At 41.4% G+C, this 27,820-nt stretch overlaps 2 protein-coding genes across 4 annotated transcripts in view; one reads left to right on the top strand and one right to left on the bottom strand.

Annotated features, from left to right (window-relative positions):
- The window catches only part of DDX42 (DEAD-box helicase 42), a 54,780-nt gene extending 46,515 nt beyond the window's left edge, over window positions 1-8,265 (bottom strand). Inside the window, exon 1 of one of the 2 annotated variants that reach the window (XM_060081474.1) lies at window positions 8,103-8,265. The gene's annotated coding sequence lies outside the window, so the exon portion shown is untranslated. The remainder of the gene's footprint in view (window positions 1-8,102) is intronic. The other variant, XM_060081475.1, reaches the window with a different exon arrangement.
- A 591-nt stretch (window positions 8,266-8,856) lies between these two features.
- Window positions 8,857-27,618, top strand: CCDC47 (coiled-coil domain containing 47). Of its 2 annotated transcripts, none has more exons than XM_060081785.1 (13): window positions 8,857-9,009; window positions 13,277-13,545; window positions 14,019-14,126; window positions 15,416-15,590; window positions 16,997-17,118; window positions 17,492-17,557; window positions 19,732-19,833; window positions 20,033-20,143; window positions 20,851-20,936; window positions 22,603-22,661; window positions 23,173-23,282; window positions 23,509-23,676; window positions 27,030-27,618. In XM_060081785.1, the coding sequence occupies exons 2-13, from the start codon at window positions 13,282-13,284 to the stop codon at window positions 27,108-27,110; spliced, it is 1,452 nt and encodes a 483-aa protein (XP_059937768.1). In that variant the 5' UTR covers window positions 8,857-9,009; window positions 13,277-13,281; the 3' UTR covers window positions 27,111-27,618. The 2 variants fall into 2 exon arrangements, with proteins under 2 accessions (XP_059937768.1, XP_059937766.1); XM_060081783.1 differs by having other exon boundaries at window positions 8,857-9,060.
- The last annotated feature ends 202 nt before the right edge of the window (window positions 27,619-27,820 follow it).

Genomic DNA, 27,820 nt, shown 5'->3' with positions numbered 1-27,820 from the left:
GGTACTACACAAAGTGCATTTATTGATGGCCCAGGAGGAGGGTACCCAACCTATGATGAATTGGGGACAAGGCACAGTTTTTCTGGAGATGACACTGGCATTAACTTTTTAAATCTGAAGAGGCATTAGATCAGGGAAGAAGTGTCAGGAGAGGGAATTTTAGATAGAAGGCACTGTTAAGTGCTACCACAGAGAACTGGAAATACTGCAGTGCAGCTAGAGTTCTGTAGGACATTTGGGAAAGTTGCAGGGCACGTGTTCAGAAAGACAAGCAGGGCCCAGGTGAACAGTTTAGTATACTACGCTAAGAACACACCATACAAAACTATAGTCTGCCAGTTATAATTTTAAGCAAAAAAAAGGGACATGTTTCAGATCAGTATTTTAGAATGATTACATGAGGGACAGCAGGAAAAAAAGTTGGACACAGGGAAAGCAGTTAGGACATTATTATAAAAATACCAAGTGACAAGGTACTGAACAACTAAGGAAGTGACTATAAGGAAGGAGAAGGGGGGGTTGTAGATCTGAGTTGTTTACTTAGGTATCTATGAGGAAGAATCAACTGGGGTAACCAAATCAGACATGGGAGCTGAGGAGGAAGGGAGAGTCTAGAATAACTCTGGAAGTTTCTGGCTTTTACAGATTGGGTGAATGGTGGTGCCATTAATAGAGATGGAAACCTAGAAAAGCCAGGCATGGAGAAGCAGGTATAAAGTGAGATCACTTCAGTACCTATGGGAGAGCTAAGGACAGCTGGCAAGTAAGGTCTGTCTGCAGAGAGAGATCTGTGATGGGGCTATAGATTTGATATGAGACATCTGCATCTGAGGTTACTGATGTAGATAAGCTAGCAGAGAGAGGGCCAGAGAGTGAGAAAAGGGGTGAGACAATCATAGTGTATGTCAACATTTAGGAATGGGCAGGGGGAGAGACACTCACGTGGAAACCTGAGGAGGAACAAAGAGGAAGGGAGGACAGCAGAGAAAGTGACACAGATGGTGAGAAGTTTCACAGGCAGAAAGAAATGTCCAATGTTAACAACTAAAAGGAAGACAGGTGAGATGAGAACTAAAAAGCCTCCGCTGAAGCAGTGGGGCAGGGTCAAGGAATGACTGGTGAGTGGTAGAGGAGGAAGACTAGGCCACAAGGGGTGCAGATTACTTCCTAGGCTGTTTACCAATGACAGGAAGGAGAGCATGAGGTGTTAACTAGAGGAATTTCGTTTAAGGAAGAAACGTAAGCATGTTTATATGCTAAAAAGGAAAAGCCAACAAAAAGAAAAACTAAAGATTTAGGATGACAGGAAAAATCATAGGAACAAGGTGGTGCAGAGACCTGAAGAGACAAGGTCAAAACCTTTAATAAGGAGTAAGTAACTCTTCCCCCTAGACTGAGGATAGAAGAAAAGGATGGGCATAAATTAATCCTACTAAATAATAAAGGGTTCAAATTACAAAAGAAATAAATCAAATACTTCGTTTTAAAAATTCAACTTCTGGGGGCCTCCCTGGTGGCGCAAGTGGTTGAGAGTCCGCCTGCCGATGCAGGGGATACGGGTTCGTGCCCCGGTCTGGGAGGATCCCATATGCCGCGGAGCGGCTGGGCCCGTGAGCCATGGCCGCTGAGCCTGCGCGTCCGGAGCCTTTGCTCCGCAACGGGGGAGGCCACAACAGTGAGAGGCCCGCATACCGCAAAAAAAAAAAAAAAAAAAAAAAAAAAAAAAAAATTCAACTTCTGCCACAAACAGGCAAGCAGTGTGACTTTAGGTGGTGGGTGAGAGTTGCTTAATGGTTTAGAGACATAAGACACAAAATATGCGTTTAGAATATGCGTAAAGAAATATGGGTTTCTTTAACTCTTCGGAGATTTCGGTCAGCCAAAAGACTGAGAACACTTAAGTGCCCCCATGCCTTACACTAGTGTGAGCCAGGTCACACTCCCCATGTCCCCTAGTTAATTGCCTCTAGCAAGGCCAAGCAGCTGTGCTATCTATACCCCACTGACTAGAATGTCAGCTCCACGAGGGCAGGGACTTTGCCTGTTTTGTCCAGCATAGTATCCTGAGTGCCTAGTGTATATAGTACTCAAAAAATTTTATGTTGAATGAATAACTATCATGCATTCAGGCTCTTCAAAATTCATTCCAGTATTTGTGAAAAGCATCATCTCCCGTTATTACAAACCTTGCTATCTACCAACCAGTCGTCCTGATTAAATCTAAGCCAGATCTTCCTCAGTGCACCACTAATTCTTACTTTCTTGACTACAGTTTTTCCTACTATTAGTCCATGTATATGGCTACAGATCCTTGCCAAACAGAGGTCTGAGGGGCTGTAGCTGATGTAAGAAGCACAAGATGGCCAACCTAATCTCTATTTGGTTTTATGATGTCCAAAGAAAAAGAAAAAATGAGCCCTCCTCTGCTTAAGCTATTGAGGCTGTGTTAAAATTAATTTTCAATCTCTAAGCAAACATTGTTTGGAGGGGAGACATCCATTAAACAGTTAATAAGAAAGGCAAAACATAGTGAGGATATTAAAAAATTAACTGTAGTCCTGCTATTCGTGGGTCTCCTCAAAGCTCCCTTGATTTGGTCTTCTCACACACACACACACACACACCCCTCTGAGCCTTCTCTCAGGTTACATTATACCTCGTACATCCTTCCCACAAGCTGGCAAACTCATATCAAATAGCTCTGAAACTTCACCTCTGCCTCCATAAACACTTCTCAAATTGATGACAGAAAAGGTGAAAAATCACCACATGGCTTCCGACACCCAGGTAAAGCTCACAGACTTCAGTAAAAACAACAACCAGCAACAAAACCCAATTTTAAAAATGGGCGAAGGACTTGACTAGACATTTCTCCAAAGATATACAAATGGCCAATAAGTATATGAAAAGATGCTCAACATCACTAATCATTTGGGAAATGCAAATCAAAACTGTATCACCTCATACTCATTAGGGTAGCTACTATAAAAAAAAAGGGGGGGCTTCCCTGGTGGCGCAGTGGTTGAGAGTCCGCCTGCCGATACAGGGGACACGGGTTCGTGTCCCGGTCTGGGAAGATCCCACATGCCGCGGAGCGGCTGGGCCCGTGAGCCATGGCCGCTGAGCCTGCGCGTCCGGAGCCTGTGCTCCGCAACGGGAGAGGCCACAACAGTGAGAGGCCCGTGTACCGCAAAAAAAAAAAAAAAAAAAAAGGGCTTCCCTGGTGGTGCAGTGGTTAAGAATCCACCTGCCAATGCAGGGCACACGGGCTCAAGCCCTGGTCCGGGAAGATCCTGCATGCCTCAGAGCAACCAAGCCCATGCGCCACAACTACTGAGCCTGCGCTCTATAGCCTGTGAGCCACAACTACTGAGCCCGTGCGCCACAATTACTGAAGCCCACATGCCGCCTAGAGCTTGTGCTCTGCAACAAAGAGAAGCCACCGCAATGAGAAGCCCGCGCACCGCAACGAAGAGTAGCCCCCGCTCGCCACAACTAGAGAAAGCCCGCGTGCAGCAAAGAAGACCCAACGCAGCCATAAATAAATAAATAAAAAGAAAAAATTTAAAAAAAAGAAACTTACACAACAGAAAATAACAAGTCTTGGCAAGGATGTGGAGAAACCAGAACCCTTGCACGTTGCTGGTAGGAATGTAAAATGGTTCAGCTGCTGTGGAAAACAGTACAGTGGCTCCTCAAAAAATTAACCACGGAACTACCATATGATACAGCATTTCCTCTTATGAGTACAGACCCAAAAGAACTGAAAGCAGGAACAGACATTGTACACCCATGTTCATAGTGGCATTATTCACCACAGCCAAAAGGTGGAAGCAACCCAAGTGTCCACAGATGGATGGGTAAACTAAATGTGGTGAGATAAATATATAGCAGTAGTATTCAGCCTTGAAAGGGAGACAATTCTGATACATGCTACAACATGAATGAGCCTTGAGGACATCATGTTAAGGAAATAAGCCAGTCACAAAAGGACAGACACCGTATGATTCCACTTATATGAGGTACCCAGAGTAGCAAATTCAGAGACAGAAAGTAGAAGGGTGGTTGCCAGGGACTGGGGGATGGAGGGATGGGGAGTTACTGCTTAATGGGGAGACGGCTTCAGTTTTACAAGATGAAAAGTGTTCTGTGGACACTATGACGGTGATGGGAGCAAAACGATGTGGATGTACTTAATGCCCCTGAACTGCCCACTTAAAAATGGTTAAGTTTACGTGTATTTTACCAGTTAAAAAAAACCTTGAAAATCAAAGAATCAGAATTCCACTTGCACATGTATTTTTAGATTGTTATTTTATCCAGTTTATGAGGGAGAATGATGCTGTCTAGACCTCAGCTTCTACTCTGAAATGCAAACATACTTGTGAAATTTCAGTTAATTTTTTCTCTTTAAAAATAGTGCTTTTTAAAATAAAACATCCAATCTGAAAAGAATTAGCTGTATAATAGAACCATAAAAAAATGTATAAGCATTTGCTTTAAAGAGAACAACCTGAGTTGGGTCTCAGAAATAACAAACATTGTTTTATATAGATCAATAACCACTTTTTGCTATGTGCCCAGTACTGAGGGATAACACCTCTCCTTTCCCATAATCTATAAAAGGCGACTCTATGTGGTAAAGTATTACATGAAGTCTAGTGGGTCAGAAATAAATAGTGAAAAGAGAAAATGAATTGCCATCTTTTTTCAGCAGGTGTTTGTTAATACAGTGGAACTAGGGGAAGTCACGCTCAAGGGAGATGAGCACTGAGATGCTCTGCAAAACCTTCTCCCAGGCATCTCCAGACCCTGGCCCCAAACCTCCCGGCCGTACGTTTCTGACCCTGTCATTCCCTTCAATTCAACAGCTCTCCACAGTTACTCAATCAGGCTGGAATGAGGCTCTCCACTGTGGCAAGAACTACTTTACATGCACTTTGGTGAATGCTCTTCCCTCTACCTGTATTCCCTCCCCACTAAATCTCTCAGTATACCTACCATAGTCCTATCCTTCAAAGCCTATCTCAAATACCAACTCGTAGAACTATGACATGAAGATGATTCCCCAAGAGAGGTGGTATCTCCTTCCTCAGACTCCCTTTCTAGTCTTAAAACATCCAACATCTATTCATAACTATTTGTGTTCTTGTTTCTCTCTCCAACTCCATGTTACAAGTTCTATGGCTAAAATAGCAGGCTTATTCACTTTCTCTTTTGTTTTCCAGAGAATACACTCATTATTCAAGTTTATTCAATATATAGGAGACCCAAGGCGATTTACAACTTGGCTAAAGAGAAAAATTAAAGATAGCTAAAATACCTGCTTGGTACTGTTTTAGGTGCTAAAATGTTGTGATTTAGCAGAAAATCATAACAGCATAGTAAAGTAGTACAGACTATGGAGCCAAGCTGACTATGTTCAAACACTGGTTTTGCCACTAACTTGACGTGAACCTCATGGAAGTTACTCAGATTCTTTGGCCTTAGTTTCTTCATCTGTAAGATGGTGAGACTATCACCTACTTCACAAGGTTGGTGTGAAAAACTGAATTCATACACAGAAATACACTTAGAACAAAGCTTGCCAAATAGTGCACAATATGTATTAGCTGTCATGTTTATCATCATTATTTTTTCTCCAAAAATCAATCTCTCCATTGGTAAATGGAGAATATCAAGCTAGACTTCTCAGGTTTCTTTCAACTCAGGGATTCCATACATCAGTGCCACATGACACTGAAGATGTCAGAGATCACTACGAGCTGACAAATGGGGACAGGCTTCATAAGAGAGCCAGAACCCAGAAAATGGGGTTTTTATACAGAAAGATGTAAGCTGAGTAGAGAAGCGTGAAGGAAGAAGACATTCTAGGGAGGAAAGCTAGAAATAGCAGTCTAGGAAGTTAGAATAAGTTGAAACATAAGGAAGATAATTTGGTGAGAGTTTATGTTTTGGACAATCAAATACGATATGATCTAAATGACTTTAACAATAGTGGACTAAAAACAACTGATTATAAAACTACATTATCACTTGTGTTTTGGGAGAAGAAAGATTTCTAGTGACAGCTGATCACCATCCACTCTAATAATCTGCCTTGAGAACAACTCACACACTATAAATCTGTCGGTTCTTTAACAAGAATCTGTTCAAAACCCAAGAATTTCAACACATTCTTCTAAAACCTAATACAAGTAAATGCTGGATTACACTTATTTTAAAAGCATCTCTCTTCTCTCTGCTGGCTTAAAGAAACTAAGAGCTGATTACGTAAAGATTTGATAAAACTGGGCCTCCCTGGTGGCGCAGTGGTTGAGAGTCCGCCTGCCGATGCAGGGGATACGGGTTCGTGCCCCGGTCTGGGAGGATCCCATATGCCGCGGAGCGGATGGGCCCGTGAGCCGTGGCCGCTGAGCCTGCGCGTCCGGAGCCTGTGCTCCACAACGGGGGAGGCCACAGCAGTGAGAGGCCCGCGTACCGAAAAAAAAAAAAAAAAAAAAGATTTGATAAAACTAAAATATAAAGAACTGTACTCTTCCACAAATTACACTACATTATTACAATGTAAGTCAGTTCTTATCATTTCTCTGCTCAAAACCCTCAGACAGTTCCCATCTCAGGCAGAAGAGAAATGAAATCTTCACAACAGCCTAAAAGGTCCTGGTTGTTCTGTGCTTCCCCCCCACCTGCACCCCCGTCCCCCCCAGTTCTTCCCTGACCTTATCTCCTACCATTCCCTCCTTTGCTCGCAGTGTTCCCAGCATGCTGGTCTTCTAACTGTTCCTCTAACAGGCCAGCATTGTCCTCTGCAAGGTCTTTATACTTGCTGTTCCCTCTGCCTGGAATGATCATTCCTCCAGAAACTAGCTGGGGTCACTCCCTCACCTCCTTCTAGTTGCTTCAATATCAGCTTGTATGTAAATACTTCCCTGACCATGCTATTTCAAAATGCAACACCTCCCCTTCCCCCTTTGCAGCTTTATTCTTTTTACCTAAGGCATTAATTATCTTCTAACATACGGTATAATTTATATATGTGTTTTCTGTCTCTCTTTCCCTCACTAGAAAGTAAGTTTCATGAAGGCCGGGGTCACACACCTAGAACAGTGGTAGGGAACAGGCACACAGAAGGTATCAACAAAAATATTTCTTGAGTGAATGAATTGCAGATTAGGTGATATAATGCCCCTTCTGGGTATAGGGAAATACAACATGCATTTTTTTCCTCCACCGCTTAAAGTCTAAAAATTAATTTTGGTATGAAAGACTTATTGCCCACCTTCCACTGGGCTTGGCTCTGGAAAGTTAAAGTGAATTAAAGCAGAATCTCTGCTCTTTAGGAGTTCGGGGGTGTGGATACAGGGGACAATAGATATACAAAGATCATTTTCAAAAAGCAGTATGTATGGGAAGCCAGAGGAATGTGAATGACTGACCAAAGGAGTGAGGGGCAAAGCTTCCACTAAGCTGATAAGGAAGCTATGATCCCCCCAAACTCTCGACTAGTACGACTGTTCTTCCTTATATTATTGGTGCGGATGCTTGCAACTCCATATAAATTATTTACCCACATCAGATAGGCTCCTAAGTAGGCCGCAAAAAAGTTTGTGTGACGACGGTGATGCTAATCACGGATGTACTCAAAGCTACACCAAGATTACCGACCATGTCTTTTACTGTCCTCAGATTTGGCAACTTTTCCCTATCAGGTCCCCCGACTTGGAGACTAGCATCTGCTAACTGCTGCTGGCTTGGGTCAGAATCCTCCCCGCGGTATCCCTCACCCGGAGCCCAGCACCCTGCAAATCCCTTCCCTTGCAGGGCGGGCGGCCGGGAGAGCGCCGCCTCCGGAACGCCGCCAACTGGGCCTCGTTAAGAGCTGCGGGAGAAGCGGGAGCCGTGGGAGGACGACGAGGCTCGGAAGGGCCCCTCGAGGCTTCAGTCACGCACTCCTACTCCTCCCCAGCCCCCTGCGCCTCGGCTTCCCCGAGGCTCCGCCGGCTCTTTGTTAAGAGAGGCCGCGGTTCCCTGGCCCTCGCTAGGCCCCGCAGTTGCCTTGCGGTGCCCCCAAGGGGTTACGGCCCCGCGTCCAGACCCACCTCGCACAAACCTGCTGCTGCGGCTGCAGAGGCAGCTACCGCTACCGCCGACGCGGAGAGAATCCCACGGCCCGAAGTACAAGCCGTCCAGACCCCGTCCCGCCGCGCTCCTCCCTCTCCGCCCCCTTCTTCGCCGCCGCCGCCTCCGCCGCCTGTCGCCCCGTAGCTGACGGGGGGAAGGGGAACCAAACCGGACATGCGCAGTGCAGAGCGCGGGCCGAAGGGCGGAGCCTGATCTACGGCTCCCGGAAGGCGTCGCGGGCTCCTGGCCCTAAAGCTCCAGACTACCTCCCAGACACCTTAGACACCTAACAGGCACTACTGCTGGATGAAGTGTTCATGGCCCGTTTAGGAAGTGGGCCTGGAAGTGAAGAAAGTAGCACTGACAGGGAGCCGCCAAAAAATCCCAAGAAAGGGGCTCGAGTGGAAACCACATGTACATAAAATTGTCGATCCTCTAAAACCCGATCCTTTGCAAATGCGACCTGGGCAAGATTTCCCCGCGTGCCTCTGGCCACGTGGTCCCGTAGAGCATGGCGACTTTTAGCTTCCGGAGCACGGGTTCAGCGTGATGACAACTTGACTGAACCCTAGTGGAGAGCACAGGGATAGGCGCGGGCAGTTCCGGCGCAGGGGCCGGGCTTATGTAACTCTCCCAGCTACCACACCTCGCCTCAGCTGGGCGGGGGAGGAGGAGGTCTCGCTCGGCCCCCTGAGCTGTGTCCCGCCCCCGCGCCGTGCGCAGGCGCGGACGGGCCGCACGCATTCTACGTAACAGCTGGCGGAGGCTACGTGAAGAGTGGTGCGGCGTGACTGAGCTACCTGGTCAGGCTGTGTCCTAGAGGCATCGAGGGCAGTGAAACCGCAGTGACCCGGCAGGCGGTGGCCGGCCCGAGAGGCAGGCAGGGTAAGGCGGCAGCCGCAGGAGCGCTGGGCCGGGTTCTAGCCCTCGGTACAGGTAGGGAGCGGGCCGTGACGCGCTAGTCGGTGGGGTCGGGCTGGGCCGAGCGGTGACGCTGAGTTGCGTGGCCTAACCAGGTCCCTTTTCCCACCCCATCCCCTAAGTCCAGCCTATGGTGACATGCCTCGGTGCCCGCGCCTTCTCGCCTTTCCCGACTTTCTTAAAAACAAACCAGACTTTGTCCACCCCAAGGCCCATTTTCTGTTGGGAGTTCTGTTCGGGGTTGGAGTGACTTTTAACAGTTTTTGGGAACTTCCAGAACTGTGAGCAAATGCCACCCCGCAGGGCAAAGTTAGAGCAAGCCCACAGCGAGCCAGCAGGAAGAATGGAGCGTAGAATTGATTATCTTTGCTGGGGAAAGACTAGACCCCGCAGGCTTAACAGAAGCAGCAACCTCTGTGGTCCGTCTTCTCTGAAGGTTTCTAACATGACCTGTTTTTACCCAACACGTGTAAGGAGACGGGAATGTCTCCATGATCTCCAGAAGCCTCAGGGTCTGGCCATTGTCAGAAAGGCCTACTCTAAAATGCCAACAAGGAATGATTCCTGCACTTAGTCCTCTTCCGTTTTTAAGTCCAGACCCAACCGCTGAGACTGCCAGGTGAGCTAGCAGAAGAAATCAGGCCAGACTTGTTAGTGCCGGGGTGCCCTGCCCCAGGAGTCTCGGGACTGCCTCTCAGGCAGGGAGTTGTGCGTTTGAGAAATGAGTTGACAGGTGCACCAGACAGACTTCTGGGAAGGAAGGCCAAGGCACGGATGGCTTGGATAATTTTAACCTAAATATCCTTAAAGGAGCTCTGTTACAGGGCTGAGTTAACTTAGAAGTGCTTCTGTGGTGTGAACGTCCTAAGTGGAAATTCGCTTTGAAATGACCAGACCTTTTGTCAGGGAGTTAATCAAGTTGACTGTGCCAGTGTTAACCTTTATTTGCTTCTATTTGAAAAAGTTTAAAACTGAGATCTGAAAGAGTAACACCAAAAATGAAGTATTTTTACACCTTAAAGGGCGTTCATAAGGCACAGTGGAAGGAAGTAATGGGAACTGCTATTTATTGAGTACCTTCTATGTGCCAAGCACGTATCTCTTGTAATATCCACTACAGCCCTGTGAGGCAAATAGTGAATGACTACCCCTTTTTTGTATGTGGGGAACAGGGGATTAAGTAATTAGCCCAAGGTCACATGGCTGGCAAATGGTAGAGCTGATGTTTTAAACCAAACCTAACTCCACCAACATATGTGCTCCTTTTCATATGTCTTCCACTTTTGACTGTGAAGCTAAGGGTGTTTGGAGACACATCGCAAGCCTCTTTGAGGTTGTTGTCAAGAGGGCAGCTATGTTTTCCCGTAAAATGTCCCCTGGTGCTAACCTCAAAGATCAGATATTGGAAAGGATATAATATTGGCCTATGCTTGGTGGCATTTCTCAAATCATTGGTGCCTTTCAAAATTTATGAACTTTGTCCAATTTTAAGAACATTTCTTGAGCAGCCGTGAGTTGCAAGGTATTTGGGCAATAGCCTTTGATATTGAGCCAATTTCCTTTATGAATTTATGGTGTTGTAAATACGAGATATAGAATATTCACTATGCCAGAGCACCTTGAGAGATCAGTATTGGGTTGGCCAGGAAGTTCTTTCAGTTAGTGAATATGTTGTTCAATAAAGTTCTTGATGAAAGTGAAAAATGTGTCTTTTTTGAACTTAAAACCGAACGAACTTTTTCGCCAACCCAATACATACTCCCTTTTGCCACCCATTCACTCTGTTAGTACCCAGCTCCCTGCATCCTGGCTTTCATACTTAGCACTTCCTTGCAGTTGCCAATAATGATTTCCTTATTAACATTGGGAAATTTTTGGTCCATATCTTACTTGAACTTTCTGCAGCAATTGAAACCGAGCTCTGTTTCCTTCTTAGAAATATGCTTCTCCTTTGACTTCTGTCCTGCCACTTTGACCAAAGTCTCTTTTTCTTTAACCATTCCTTAGTTTCCCACTCCAGTTCTCCCTATTATGCATAACACTTAGCTATCATGATTTGTTTCAAGACTTTTTGGTGCTTTTTTTTTTTTAAACCTAATTCTTAATACTCCCTGGGGATCTCTTCCATTCTCACACCATCTCTATTTCCAGCTTAGGCGCGTATCCTGAACTCCAGGCTTATACTTCAAATGCTTCCTTTCCTCCCTTTGTAAAATAAGTTATAATACCTTTTAGGATATTGTGAAAATTAAGAGATAAATGTTAATCATCTAACATACTGCTTGAAAACACTTCAGACTTTTCAACAAGTATTAATTTATTGCCTTCCCCCAATTTTTTCGCTCCTTTATTGTTTCTTATCTCAAGGATGACTTTGTCCAGCTGTTGATCAAGCCAAAACTTGGAATCACCCCAGATCTTCCTTTGCCACATTCCTTATATTCAGTCACTTTATGCTGATAAGTATAATTCTTAATACCTGTCAAATCTGTTTTCCTGTTCATTCCCAGTACCACTGCCAGTTCAGTTGTGTTTTATCTCCTATCTAATTATCTCAGCCACTTCCTATTTTTCCCACCTCAGGTGCCCTTCTCTAATTCACCCTCTGTATGAGCTGTCAGGGTTAAATCGCAAATCTGATTGTGTCACTCTCTTACTTAAATCTTTTAGTTGATTCTAATCATCCAAACTTCTTAGTGTGGTATTTAAATAAGGATGATCAAATAAATAAATAAGGATCATCATGATCTGGCCTGTGCTGGCCTTTTTAGCCTCATTTCCCCCATTTGGGTCTCAAACCCAGTGTTCTATCATACCAAACTCCTAAAATGTGCTGTTTCAGCCCTCTATGCTATAGCTGTTCCTCAGTCTGCAGTGCCTCTTCTTGAGTGCAGCAACTATCCTTTTCTTTTATTTTTTAAAGAACATTTTATTATAAGAACATCATAGAAAAATTAGAAAAGTATTCAATATAAAGAAAAATAAAGGCAAAATGTCCATAATCCTATCATACATAATAACTGCTATTTATATGTAGATGTATATATGACCTTCTAAACCTTTTTGTTTGTGTATTTGCTTCTAAAACAACGTGGGTTCTAACTTCATTCATAACAATTTTTAATAAACAAAAAGTAAGTTGGTTTTTTGTGTGTATGTATGGTTTAACCGGTTTCAGATTTTCCCTGTCATACTGTAACTCATGTCCTTGAAGCTAGGTTCCCTTGGCATAGTATCTGACATGGTGATATGCTCAGTGAGGGAACATTTTATTTGATATGGTAGGATCATTTTATGAAAAGCAGTGAAAGCCAGAGGAGTTTTATATTATTCTTTGGGTAATTGGTTAGCCTTCATTGGTGATTGAATCCTTATGTTACAGATGTCATGTTTTAGAAGGATAACGGTAGTTTTTGGTGAGAAGTAGGGAGAGAGTTGAGCAGGGGGGACCATTTGGGATAATACTGTGGTTCTTGAGTAGGTGGTGTTAGCAAAAATTGCTACTTTAAATAAGTAACAAAATCACTGCTACTGGCTTACGTTGGAGATGCTGCCTGAGAAGTGGTTGATAGCAGGGATTCTGGAGGCAAAACTGGCATCAGAACATAGTTCTCTGTCACTTGGTGGTTGTATTACTTAGCATTTCCGTGCCTCATTTTCCTTATCTATGAAATGGGGATGTTAATAAAACCACTTTCTTCAGAGGGTTGTCATGAGGATTAAATTAGTTGCTTTTTGTAAAGCATTTAGGACAGTGACTAGCACTTTGTGTCTTAAACATGTGCTTTGATGATGATGATGATGTGCACACATAAAGTTGATCTAAGAATGGCTTTTCCATTCATGTATTATTTTTATTACAACCAACAGATAGTTACATCTCATTCTTTTTTCATTATCCCTCTCCCAGTTTCTATATAAAGCTTTTTATAGGCATTCAAAAACTGCGTACTGAATACACAGTGTAAATGGAAACCAACCTAAAGAAATTAAATGACTAGTACAAGATTTTACAGATAACTAGTGAGAGAGTCCAGACTAGAACCCAGGCCTCTTGAACCTCCCCTTATTATTCTTTATATAATGCTATCTGAAATGAACAGTATTAAATAAGAGAAAAGCGGGAGAGTCTTAGATTTGTTTTTTAACTGTTTACAAAATGTAATCGGTATGTGTAGAATGGCAGTCCACTTAGGGTTTTTGTTTTTGTCTTGTTTGACTCATTTTTAAGGGGCAATGAAAGCCTTCCATGCTTTCTGTGTTGTCCTTTTGATATTTGGGAGTGTCTCTGAAGCCAAGTTTGATGATTTCGAGGATGAGGAAGACATCGTAGAGTATGATGATAATGACTTTGCTGAATTTGAGGATGTCACAGAAGACTCTGTTACTGAATCTCCTCAACGAGTGATAACCACTGAAGATGATGAAGACGAGACTACTGTGGAGTTGGAAGGGCAGGATGAAAACCAAGAAGGAGATTTTGAAGACGCAGATACCCAGGTAAAGGTTCTTTTTTATTGATTTCTTGGGAAAGTGGAAGGATGGGACAATGTGTAACTAGCACTTTTCCCAGACATTAAAAGTAATGCCCAGGTCTAAGGAGACCTTTACCCTCTGGTATGCTCATTTTTATTCAGTAGGTGGAGCTCTTCTAAATGTTTGTGGTAGGTTCTCACCTTTTACATTCAACAAAAAATGAATTGTATTTTTCTCCTCTGTGGAAAGCCTGGATGGAGGATGATGGAGTGGGGGTGGATATGTATTTGGTATGTGGGTGGGTGGGAATTGTATCATTTAGAACTCAGGGTTCAAATGCATGGGGAGTCAGCATTTGTTTAAAATATGTAAGATCTCTGTGTTCTGTGCTTTCTGCCTTCATGTTCTGTTTTCCTCTACAAATGTTGCCTATAAAAATGAGATAAAATTGCTGGTGATGTTAGTGGGGGAAAACAGATTGTGCCTCATTTTCGTAGGAGGGAGATACCGAGAGTGAACCATATGATGATGAAGAATTTGAAGGTTATGAAGACAAACCAGATACTTCTTCTAGCAAAAATAAAGACCCAATAACAATTGTCGATGTAAGTATACAGGTTTTGAATCCCAAACTAACCAACAAAAATATCTTGCTGTCATTAATCTCAGAGATATAATTAGTGACACATAGCTGGTGTTGATGTAACATGGGAGCCATGAAAGAGTTTGACATCAGTTCTTCTGATGCAGTGGACACACGGAAAAACAACCTGTATCTTTTGTTGGGTTCTTTTTATATAAATTTATTTATTTTATTTTTGGCTGCGTTGGGTCTTTGTTGCTACGCGCAGGCTTTCTCTAGTTGCGGCGAGCGGGGGCTACTCTTCATTGCAGTGCACGGACTTCTCATTGCGGTGGCTTCTCTTGTTATGGAGCACAGGCTCTAGGCGCGCAGGCTTCAGTAGTTGTGGCACACAGGCTCAGTAGTTGTGGCTCGCGGGCTCTAGAGCGCAGGCTCAGTAGTTGTGGCGCACGGGCTTAGTTGCTCCTCGGCACGTGGGATCTTCCCGGACCAGGGATCGAACCCATGTCCCCTGCATTGGCAGGCGGATTCTTAACCACTGTGCCACCAGGGAAGTACCGCAACCCGTATGTTTTTATTTTAGCCTTCCTAGTTTTATTTACCAAGGAATGAAGAGGATAGACATTGGGTTTATTTGGGGGGTGGGACTCAGAATCAAGATGAATACAGAGGGCTTTCCAGCTTTTCATCCCATTTGATTATCCTCATATTTCCTTAAAGAATCTTTTACAAAGATGACCTGGAAGGACTTCCCTGGTGGCGCAGTGGTTAAGAATCCGCCTGCCAACGCAGGGGACGCGGATTCAATCCGTGGTCCTGGAGGATCCCACAATGCTGCAGAGCAACTATGCCTGTGCGCCACAACTACTGAGCCTGCGCTCTAGAGCCCGCAAGCCACAACTACTGAGCCCAAGTGCCACAACTACTGAAGCCCGCATGCCTAGAGCCCATGCTCTGCAACAAGAGAAGCCAATGCAATAAGAAGCCCGCGCACCACAACAAAGAGTAGCCCCTGCTCACTGCAACTAGAGAAAGCCCGTGCGCAGCAATGAAGACCCAACATAGCCAAATAAATAAATAAATAATAAATAATAAATAAAGCCTTCATTTAAAAAAAAAAAAGTAACACTGAAAGAAAGATGACCTGGAAAACCGAAATGGGCATGTTTTTCAAAGTGTAACCATATTCAGTGACAGTTATCTAACGTATCCACTTCTGTTTATGGGTTTTCTCATTCTCCTTCATACCCTGAGTTAGACTTCATCCTTCAGCCTCAGCCAACATTAAATGGAACAATTGTTCTTCTTTAGGTTCCTGCACACCTCCAGAACAGTTGGGAAAGTTATTATCTAGAGATTTTAATGGTGACTGGTCTGCTTGCCTACATCATGAATTATATCATCGGGAAGAATAAAAACAGTCGCCTTGCTCAGGCCTGGTTTAACACTCACAGGGAGCTTTTGGAGAGCAACTTTACCTTAGTAGGTAAGTGAGGCTAATACAAGTCTAGCCACCTGTTTGAAAACTTTCTGTTAAGAACTGCTTATTCTGCTCAGTGTAAGCATCTGACTACTTTCATGGACTGCTGAAGAGGATGCTTTTTTTCCTTCTCTCAAGGATCCCTTTTTTGTTAGGTTTTGCATAATGAATAAATTGCATTCATGAAATAATTTTCTCACCTTTCATCAATCATTTGCTGTACAGCTTCAGAGAGAATGAGACAATCAGTGTTATCAAAACAAGTTGATAAAAATCTAGCCAGAAGCAAAGAATTTTGACATTTTAGGTAGCTTGATAAATGCTTTCAATTCATCTTTTAGAAATTAGAAGTCCTTCAAAATTCCTTCAGGTTTTAGGCACTTTAGTGTCAGATCCACTGCAGAGGTGTACACTGATACCTTAGAGGAAGTCCTGTAATGGTGTAGTGTAGGGGGTAAGGTAGACTCACCCACCTTCACTTCAGTTTGGCTTTAAACACTTTGTTTCCCTTTGATAGCAAGCAAGTATCCATCTCTTCTGCTCTTTAGCAGGACTGTGTACTACGTTGTGCTAGGTACTTTGCATACATTGTTTCTTATTTAATCTTTAGAACAATACTGTCAGTTGGATATTGTTTCTGTTTTCCTAAGGAGGGAACTGAAGTCCGGAGAAGTGTTAAAACTTGTCTAAGCTGTTCAACTGCAACCATGATATTAGAACCTAGTCTACCTGCTTCCAAAGTCCATGCTGTCCACTGTACCATACTATTTCAGTACTTTTTGACCTGGAAATTAGGGAAAAAATAAGCAGCCTTTAATGCCTTCTACTTCCCTTGGTGTGTTTTCATTTGGTGTGTCAGTCTGCTTTACCTTGTAAAGTTGGACACATTTTTTTGTACATTAATGAATTAAATGAAGAGGGGAAATTATTGGAATTTGAGCTTTTTGTAGCTCTTAATACCACTGTTATCATTTTGCTGCAGGAAAAACAAACTTGGATAAAGTTAAATGAAAGGAAACACTGTGAGGGAGAGTTGAATAGTTAGTATTAATGGTATTTTTAATTCATTACATAGGTTTTTTTTTTTTAACTTTTGGCAGAGACATTTAAACTGACTTTGCTCCATTTTGTACCTACTCTTGAGATATTTATATTCCAAGCTGAATGTCGTTAACTAACAAGGACACACAAGTAATGCTAGAGTCCATAATTTTTTAATGGCAACAATAAAGCATTTTAAAAGTAAAAGGAATGATGCCCATCTGTTGTAATCTATGTCTAAAGGAGAGTTCTGTAAGATAGCTAAGTATTGTTAACCTAAAGGTACCATCATTTTGGGGTCAGAGTAGAAGAGTATGTGGTGATTAGGCCCCAACATTTCCAGTGAGTCATGTTAATGGTTTTACCCCTAGGGGATGATGGAACTAACAAAGAAGCCACCAGCACAGGAAAGCTGAACCAGGAGAATGAGCACATTTACAACCTGTGGTGTTCTGGTCGAGTGTGCTGTGAGGGGATGCTTATCCAGCTGAGGGTAAGTAGGGAATTTCTGGTACAGTGTATATCTTCCTTTCATTTTTTCCTGTGTGATCCCAAGTCCTGTAAGATCAGTGTCTCATTTTTTTCACATTTGACTTAAAATGAGATCTAAAAATCATCTTTGGGGAATTCCCTGGTGGTCCAGTGGTTAAGACTCTGCGCTTCCACTGCAGGAGGCCCTGGTCAGGGAACTAAGATCCTGCAAGCCACGTGGCGCGGCCAAATAAATAAGTAAATAAAAATCATCTTTTTTACTGACTGGCAAATGTAGAGTATATTTGATGAAACATTTGAGTCCCCCTCCAATGTCTTCTCCTTATATCAAACAGAAGTTGCAATTGTTCTCTTGGGTTTTTTTTGTTTTTTAGTTCCTCAAGAGACAGGACTTATTGAATGTCCTGGCCCGGATGATGAGGCCAGTGAGTGATCAAGTGGTATGTATTCTTCCTGCTGGTTTTCTCTGTACAGATTGAATTCTTTACTTCTTAGAGCTTGTTCCATTTCTTGCCAGGATTATATTTGGACTTTCTAACAACTTGTGTCCCTTGCCCAAAAAATGGAACCTTTTCTCTCTAGACAGATCATCTTCCACTCAGTGTGAAACTGGGGGTGGAGGTGCAGGTGGGTGTGAGGAGACGTATGTGCTTTTTGTGGGGAAAGAGGTAATACTCTGTCACCAGGTAGATCAACAGAATCAACCTGGATGATGAAGGGAAAAACAGTTGTCACAGACCGTTTGCCCTCACATCTGACTCTGCTTTTGGTGTCTGCTTTTATCTTTGTCAATAGGCTGGGTTTCTTTTCAAATATTTTTTGCCTCAAGTAATACATCTTGGGCTGAATGAGTTCATAACACAATATGGAGACCTTATTGTTTGGTATACTTTCTTTTCTTTGTTAAATTAACATCTTAATCTGAAAATTGTGTCCTTCATTAGAAATGCCACATTCCCCCTCCCTTCATTCTTCCAATAAATAATTGTGCTGACTCCCACTGCTGCAAGAAACAAAAATACATGAGACAGTCTTTTATATAAGCTAGTAGAACAAGAAATGTATGCATATATATCAAAATACAAAGTAGTATTTGGTTAATAAGTGCTGTATTGGTAATATAATTAGGTACTTTTTATTGGATTGAAACTCAGTTGTTATTTTAAAGGTCTTATTGTTAGTTGGAAACCTGTTTCTTTTATTTATTTTAATTTTTGTAATGTGGCCGCTGATGATTTAACCCACTAATTTTTAGAGCCTCCTCAGTTAAAACTCAAAGGAGGAAGTTTTGCTGCATCTTCAGCCATCTTTTTGTAGAAATTATTCTTTAGAGTGTTGTGTTAATCATTTGCAGTTCTTTCCTGAGGTAGATTTAATCTTCTCTTTTCCTCTAAGCCAGCCAGCCTTTTACCTTTTTTGCTGTTTGGGGGGTTTTTTTTCCCTGCAGTGAAAAGCAGCCTCCACAAACATATGGGTTTTTTATATTTTTAAGCCTTTTTATGTGGTTTTGCTTAAGGTGTTACTTTGTGTAGTTTCCCCTCAATGATAAGAGAGCAGGAAACCTTTTCTTTAGCAGCTGCCATCTTGCCAGATCTTTGCCATATTTCCCTACATTAACATTTCCCTTCTTCCACATATATACTGGTAATTTTTGACCCAAACTTTTAAAGATATAGTTAATAAGACAAATAGGGCCATGTTTTATCATACCAGACTCTTCAGGCTTATAACTTTATCTCTCTGGCCCAATGTAGAGTATTAAAAATTGTTTAACCTGCCTCTGGGGTGTTTCCAACACCAACAACCAGTTCTCTGATTCTCCAGATACCAGTTGGGTGTCCAACAATTCAATTCAGTTCTGATACTATCTACTTGGAGTTAGTGCCAGATCCCACAAGTTAAAGGTCTCATTCCCACAAGATTGCCCACACTTCAGATGCCAGTTGCAGGCCCCAGGCCACCATACTTCTGACTGCCCAGCTATAAATCTAGAGTTCCCACAGCCCTCCCCTCAGATTCAATAATTTTCTAGAATAGCTCAGAGAACTCAGGAAAACACTTTACTTACATTTACCAGTTTATTGTAAAGGCTACAATTCAGGAACAGCCAAATGGAAGAGAGGCATGGGGGTGGGGCGGTGCACGGAGCTTCCATGCCTCTGGAGCTTGGGCCCCTCTTTGTAGGGTCATTTAGGCTGTTGGCAGAATTCAGTTCCCTGTGCAAGTTCCTATTTTCCTGCTAGTTGTCACTGGGAACCGCTCTTAGCTCCTAGAGGCCATTCTCAGGTCCTTGCCACGTGGATTTTCTCCACCCCATAGCCCTTTCACACTTTCACTCTTCCTTCAAGTAGGGTCCAGTCCCTTTTGAGGACTCACTTGATTAGGTCATTCCACCCAGGATAGTGTCCCTTTTGATTAACTCAGAGTCACCTGATTAGGGACCATCTGCCATGTAACAGCATAATCATGGGAATGATAACACCATCACATTCATAAGTCCTGCTCACATTCGAGGGGAGGATGTATACACTAGCAGGCAGGCATATTGGGGGCTGTCTTAGAAATCTGCCTATCACAGAACCTAACAGGTGAGTTTTGTTGGTTTTTTTTAAAGCAAATAAAAGTAACCATGAATGATGAAGACATGGATACCTATGTGTTTGCTGTTGGTACTCGGAAAGCCTTGGTACGCCTACAGAAAGAGATGCAGGATCTGGTATGTCAGGTTCTTTTTCAAATATGTAGAAACTGTGCCTCTTTATTACATAAATGTTTGACTTCAGAGCATAAGATAATTATATCACTTGAACAGTTGTATCACTTTGAAATAGGTCAGTACATATCCTCTTGAGAAAAAAAAAGTCCTAGTGCATAATAAAATATCATGTCTTACTTTCAACTACGTCTTCCTCTAGAGTGAGTTTTGTAGTGACAAACCGAAGTCTGGAGCGAAGTATGGACTGCCTGACTCCTTGGCCATCCTGTCAGAGATGGGAGAAGTCACAGAGGGAATGATGGATACAAAGGTAAATACAATAGAAGACATACATTTGTAGACCATTTACAGGGCAGTCTCCCTGAAAGTTACACTGTACAAATTCTTCATTTTTATCTTCCTTTCCCACACAACCATTAAAATACTTTCTTTAAACAATAGATTCACTTGTCAGACAGTTTTATTAGTCAAGAAATTCTCTCTAAAATCAAGAACAAATTGTCCCTAGGATTGCTAATGGCTTTCAGGTTTTTTGAAAAAGGACTACTACTTTAATCCTTATCACCATGTCATTTACGACGTTTGTTAAAGTTTCAGTTAGTATAGACGACGGGTATATAAAGAGCTATTTTTTTCCTCTTGCTTGTGTATGGTAACAGCACATCTTAGTATCATAAAAATATAGGATTGCTCAAAGACAGTTCTAAATATAAGTTCTGGGTGATGTGGTTGTGAAGAATTCCTAAAATTATTTTATATTTTATGTGCATGCTTTCACTTGTATTTTGAACACTATTTTGAGATATACTTTCAGCTGCTCAAGTTTGATCATTGGTGTGACTAAAGAAGGACAGTAGTTTCATCATAGGGAGGGTCCTTGTTTCAATTTAATTTTTTTTAAGCTTTAGCCTTCATGACATTGTGCAAAAGTAAGGAGGATTCAAGAGTGAATATCTTTATGAAAAAGAAGTGCATCAAACCTACTTTTAAAAAAATCATTTTCTTTTCTTATTTCAGATGGTTCACTTTCTTACACACTATGCTGACAAGATTGAATCCGTTCATTTTTCAGACCAGTTCTCTGGTCCAAAAATTATGCAAGAGTACGTATGAAATAAAAATATTGAAATCAGTTTTCTTCCCTAGCTTTCTGTGTTGAAACACCTGCAAGGTGCTTCTGCAATTTCCCTTCCCAAATAAGTGAGGGAAGTTGGTGACAGCACCCAAGTTTTCCCTTGCTTTGACTGCATGCATCGTGAAGGTAATTGAAAACCTATGGAGGCCAATCAAATAAGCCTCCCCAGTTTGCATGTGTCACCGCATGTATGCATCACCCACTCAGTGAGGTAAATGAGAGTCTAACAGAATGGCTAATACTAAGAAAATGCAATTGGTAATCTCTGTCCTTTGTAGTCTAGGGTGGTTGTTTTTTGGGGTTTTTTTTTTCCTTTTTAATTTATGATGTGAATCTGTCTGTGACGTTTGATTTGTGTTTGATTGCATTTTGTAATTCATGGCCTTTTCCGGCTTTCTTCTTTGAATGGTTGAGTGATTATATTCTTTCTAGTGTATTATCAGACACCCTTAATGCCCATAAAGTTTCTGGCTTTATAGTAATATTGTTTGAATGTAAACAATCAGGGCTTGAATTTGCTGTTTGATTTCACATCCTGTGGCAGGAGAGCATATTTAAGTTTACCCTTGGTGTAGAATTGGTTCTGACCTAAATTTTTGGCTAAGGACTGTGGAGTTGAATACAGTTAAAAGCCAACTTGAATTTTAATTTTGTGTCAAAATCACTAAGTAATCAAAATTACTTATGCTTCTAGATGGTGTTGCATCATCCTTGCCTTGCTCAACTCAATAATAACACTTTGGACAAAGTATCACATTGCGGCATTCGTGGAGCATTTTGTATGTGGGGGGAGGTGTGCAGGGTTGAAAGTCAAAGATTACAAGAGGATTCTTTGGGGAGTCAGAACTAAATTATATATGCTATAGTAGATTATTTCTCAACTTATTCTGAGCCTGACTCAAAAATAAGATCCTTCATCATAGGAAGATAGATTAAAAGTTAGAAATAAAACATAAAAATCCATCAAAATAGGGCTTCCCTGGTGGCACAGTGGTTGAGAATCTGCCTGCTAATGCAGGGGACACGGGTTTGAGCCCTGGTCTGGGAGGATCCCACATGCCACGGAGCAACTAGGCCCGTGAGCCACAACTACTGAGCCTGCGCATCTGGAGCCTGTGCTCCGCAACAAGAGAGGCCGCGATAGTGAGAGGCCTGCGCACCACGATGAAGAGTGGCCCCCACTTGCCACAACTAGAGAAAGCCCTCACACAGAAACGAAGACCCAGCACAGCAAAAAATAAATAAATTAATAAACTCCTACCCCCAACATCTAAAAAAAAAAACCATCAAAATAAACAAAAAGGTTATTTAAAATATGGGCCTCATACTTAAATACAGGCTCATTTCTGGCTGCCCAGGTGAGATGGAATTATCCTGCCTGGAGGGGACATCACTGGAGGTGTTGAAGGATAGGATAAAGATCACTTGGGAATGCATCCATCAGACAAGTGGACGAGATGACCTGTAAAGCTCCTTCGGGCTCTGAGATTTTATTTAACTTGGGGATGCCAAGCCAAATACTGTGCTGATTGTTTGCACGGGTATCTGTTCATCTAAGTGAATTGGGTGACTTATGTGCATGGAAACTATCTCTCTCTTGTGTTCTTTCTAAATAGCTCTTTCTTTTATGACAGGGAAGGTCAGCCTTTAAAGCTACCTGACACTAAGAGGACACTATTGTTTACATTTAATGGTAAGTGTTCTGTGTCCTGTCTGAGTTCTTTGTTTTCTGTGAGATGATTTTAAGGAGAGTATTGTTTCTTTCTAAACGATAACTATAAAAAACTACATTAAAACTAACCCCAGGGACTTCCCTGGCGGTCCAGTGGTTAAGACTTTGCTTTCCAATTCAGGGGGTGCTGGTTCGATCCCTGTTCAGGGAGCTAAGATCCCACATGCCTTGTGGCCAAAAAACCCAAAACATATAACAGATTCAATATTGTGACAAATTCAATAAAGACTTAAAAAAAATGGTCCACATCAAAAACAAAATCTTTAAAAAAAAAAACCCTCATGCCAGCTCATTGGTTTTTTGGTTTCTTCAGTAAGAGATCCTTTTATATATTTTAATTTCTATTTTCTGCTGCATTTTAGCTGCCTAAGAAACTTGGAGAAAGGAGCCTATTAATACAAAAAGAAAAAAATTAATACAAGAAGTATGAATGCTGCCATTAACTCAATAGAAAAATGGTTTTGTTTTCCAGTGCCTGGCTCAGGTAACACTTACCCAAAGGATATGGAGGCTTTACTACCCCTGATGAACATGGTGATTTATTCTATTGATAAAGCCAAAAAGTTTCGACTCAACAGAGAAGTAAGACCTGCAGCCTTTTTATAAGTTGGAGCCTTTTATTGTGTTTTTCCCCCCAAGGGGCGGCGGGGAGGGGGGTCAGCTTTCGATTATTTCAGTGATTTTATCTTTGCTAGTTGACTTAAAAGTGCTACATGGGAGTGGTTTTATGAAAGAATATTAAATGGGATTTTGTTTCTGTTTGGATTGAAATGGATTTCTTATGAATTGCTTTGTTTCCTGGGGAAAGGGCAAACAAAAAGCAGACAAGAACCGAGCTCGAGTGGAGGAGAACTTTTTGAAGCTGACGCATGTGCAAAGACAGGAAGCTGCCCAGTCCCGGCGTGAGGAGAAGAAAAGAGCAGAGAAGGAGAGAATCATGAATGAGGAAGATCCTGAGAAACAGCGCAGGCTGGAGGTAAGACAAACTTTTCTTATCACTGGGGTAAAACTCAGATTTATAAGGATGCCTATTTGTGCCATATTGGCTGTTAAGGTAATTTTGTGTAGGAATGTACACGGGCTAAAAGCTTAGTATTTTCTCAGCACTTGGGACAGTTGATAGCACTGTAAAAAAAGAATAATCCTTCCTGTTCAAACCATGTTAGATTGAGCCTCAATCCTGGAGAATGATATGAATTATCCTGTTCCCCCAGCATAGGCCCTTTTTGAAAGTTCCACTATCATCTTTCAAGCCAAACACTTACTAAGGTAGAAAGAAATTTGGAATTTTAGTAGAAGCCAGGACATGTGTCCTATGGTCCACATAAACTTGTTTTATAAAAATTTTATTTTGATTATAGAATTAGAGAATTCTAATATTTTTTCTTTGTATTTTGTTTTCTATTTTGTACATAACTAGAATCTCAAACTCAAGAGCTTTTTAAGGCTGTAGTCTGTTTTGTTTCAAACTTCAGCATGTTCTCATGTTTTGTGAAGTAAGATGCTGTAGTCCAGCTCTAAAATTTTAAACCTTGTAAATGCTGATCAAAAAAGAGGAGAACAAAGTTCTGGGAAATATGAATTTTAATGTGAATAACCTCAAGGATTGAAGAAAATTCTTGTAAGTGAAGGAGGCAGGCTGCCAAGAAAAAGTGAGCCCCTGGACTTCCCTGGTGGCGCAGTGGTTAAGAATCCGCCTGCCAGTGCAGGGGACACGGGTTCAAGCCCTGGTCCGGGAAGATCCCACATGCCCCGGAGCAACAAGCCTGTGCGCCGCCGCAACTACTAGCAGCCTGCGTGCCTAGAGCCCATGCTCTGCAACAAGAGAAGCCACCGCAGCGAGAAGCCCGCGCACCTCAACAAAGAGTAGCCCTCAGTCCCCGCAACTAGAGAAAGTCCGCGCGCAGCAACGAAGACCCAACACAGCCAAAAATTAATTAATTAATTTAAAAAAAAAAAGTGAGCCCCTGTGTGGCACTTGAGTTGCTGGTAGAGTCATTAATGCTGTTGAGTGGAGTGCTCAGAGTACCACAGCCCTCCTCTCATCCTTTCTCATCAGTCTTTGTTTGATTCGGTTTGATTCAGTTGATGGATATTTTTCCCCTGAAAATAGAGCTCTGTGTTTATGCAGTCTTCTTTATAAATATAAGTGGCTTTTTAACAGATACACAGGAAGAATCTACATGGACTCATTAATAGATAATGCCTTTCATTTTTCTATGAAAAAAAAGTTCTCCAGTTATTTCTAGAGTTTGAAGCTATAGTAGGTTTAAGTAAAAGAGGGGCCCAGAACTTAAGTCAGATTGTAAGTTGCTTGTGGGTGTAAACCATGTATTTTTGTTTAGAACCACCACTTTATAGTATCTAGGCCTAGGTACCTTGTAAAAAGATCCAGTGAATTAAATGGGAAAGGAGCCAAACAAAACACAAAAAACCCTATAGTGAATTTCTGGCTTGAATGGCTCATTTATACCAATGATCTGGACCTTCCTGCCACTACTGGTAGAGCCTTGTTTTGTTTTGTTACATATTTAATTTGAAAAGTATAGAGAAACATATACACAGACATTAAAATTAACTTTAATTCTACCATGTAAGAACAATGTAACATAATCCTTCAGAGAGTTCCCATCCCTAAAAGTAACCACTGTTAACACTATATAGTTTATTTAGTTCCTCAACTGTGTATATTCAGTGTACTTATTTCATTTCTTAATGTAGATCATCTTATAAACTTTTTATATTAAAAATACAGCAATCTTTCAAGAAAGTGTCTTTCCATATTTGTTCTTTTTTATTTCCTGAAGAAAACAATCCTAGGAGAGAGAAAGAGATTGGCTGCCAATAAGAAGTTGTACCAATTTATACTTTTACCACTACATGATATGGGAGCTCCTCTTTACTCATGTCTTTATGAAAGCTATTTAACACGTTTTTGAATGTGTGACTGATAGTGGGGAAATGGTATCTCATTTGTTTTGCAGTTTTTGAATTATTGAACATTTTTCACATATTTATGGACATTAACATACACGTTTCTTAAATATGTTGATGTAAACAGATTTCTTCTCTTAATCACCATACTGTATTCTGTGCATTGTTAGTTTTACACATGTGTATAGTATGTAATATGGTAAGGGATGGATAGTGTTGGGGAAAGAATGAGTATGGTGGAGGTAAGGGTTTGGACGGTGGGAAAGGGACCTTGGGACAGTCTTTTGACCATTTTATATTGCTGTCCCAGAAGAGTATAGCTTCTGACAAATATGCTATTGCTGTTTGCCTGCTACTGAGCCCTCACAAGAGGCAGCAGCTGCCAAAGGAGGTGGCTTCATTCCTGCTTCTGTGAACCCAAACTCAGAAGGCATTTTTCCATTGAAGTGGTGTTAACAATGATGGCTCAACTCTTCAAGATAGTTACACAGTAGCACAGCTTTGGATAGATACTCATTCAGGGTTACCCTGCTGTATAGATGGTTAGTGGATAGTTTTTTGTTAGCAAGTGTGAGAACCTGACAGAGTCAGTAGTTCCCAAACCAACAATTTACAAATCACCCTTTGAAACATAATTTGTTATACTATCGCGAACTATGTATATACTATGTTCTTCTGTTTTTCCTCTTCCATATTTTCTCAATCCTGTACCACTGGAGGAGTATGTTTATCAGAACATTTCTACCTTAAACCCCTAAAAAAATTAGGTTTGAGATTGCAGCTGAAATAAGCTTTAATCAGATGTGACCACTGTTAACTAACCGTGAAGTCATACCTTGACTTGGCCGTAAAGGTTCCCTCAGTACAGGTGATAAAAACCAGTGACTTCTGCTACCAAAATAATGTGTTTGAAGCTCTTTCTCCTTTTACACAACCTCCTAATTCCTAAATAAAAATATGATAAAAATTCCCAGTTGAACATTATGAACTGAAAAGTGTTGTGCTTGGGCATAAAGTCTATGCTAATAAGAGATTTATAATTAATAATCTGATCAAACAAGATCTTAAGGTTTTCTGAACTGAAATACAAATCCTTGGCAGATACATATGTTATGATGAAAGTTGGGCTAGTGTTTCCTGTGTTTAGGAAAAATCAGACCAGAATAACGAAGTCTGCTTAAGTGTATAGTGTTTAATTTCTCTCTAACTTGAGATTTTAGTTATCTTTACTTCAAGTTAATTTTCATTAACCAACATACATATTAGCAATTCTTATGACTATCTTCTGGAATGTTATTTGTGGTGCTAGCTTAAATAGTATAGGCAGTATTCTAGTTTTGACTTTTTTTTAAACAAGTACTGAAATCTTAGTTTGCATTCCCTCTTTCTCTCTAGGAAGCTGCCTTGAGGCGTGAGCAAAAGAAATTGGAGAAGAAGCAAATGAAAATGAAACAAATCAAAGTGAAAGCCATGTAAAGTCATCCAAGAGATCTGAGTCCTTATGCCACCTGTAAGCTCTGAATTCACAGGAAACAAAAAATACCAGTTCGTTTCTCATCTTAAAGTTTCCCAGTGACTGAGAAATCCTTATTTCATCATGTGTTCTGTTTTTGGTTTGGAGTTTTACAAAGTTCATAGATACATTGGAAGGACTCTGTTACAGTAATTTTCTTCCAGATAATCAAATTATTTTGATTATTTTATAAAAGGAATAATATATGAAATCTGTGTCGTTTCAAAGCATTTTAAAAATTATAACATGAATCAGTACTTTTAGTGTTTGATATTTGAAGCAATATCATGAAATTTATAGATATATAATTAGATTGTTGCTTTTTGTTTAAACTAGGCAGTTGAAATGGCTATGAAGATGACTCTAAACCAAGATTCCACAGATAACTATTGGAATTGCACAATAAACATTGCTTGGTGTTCTCTTCTGTGTCTACATTAAACTTGTAAAAAAATAAAATTTAGAACACTATATGTGGTGTTGAGATTTCAGGGACTCAACAATCTAGTTCAGTATATGTTTATAGGTGGGAGGTGCTGGTGACAGTATGATAGGATATCTGTAGGCTTTAGGATACTTACATGTATGTGGAAAATTCTAGGGATAGGTAGTACAGGAGCACGGTTTCCTCCTTACCTGATACCATGATGAGCTAATGACAATGTGAATGCTG

This window comes from Mesoplodon densirostris, chromosome 18, assembly GCF_025265405.1.
Source record: "Mesoplodon densirostris isolate mMesDen1 chromosome 18, mMesDen1 primary haplotype, whole genome shotgun sequence".
NCBI classification, from domain to species: Eukaryota; Metazoa; Chordata; class Mammalia; order Artiodactyla; family Ziphiidae; genus Mesoplodon; species Mesoplodon densirostris.
This window is presented reverse-complemented; position numbering and strand designations above follow the sequence as displayed.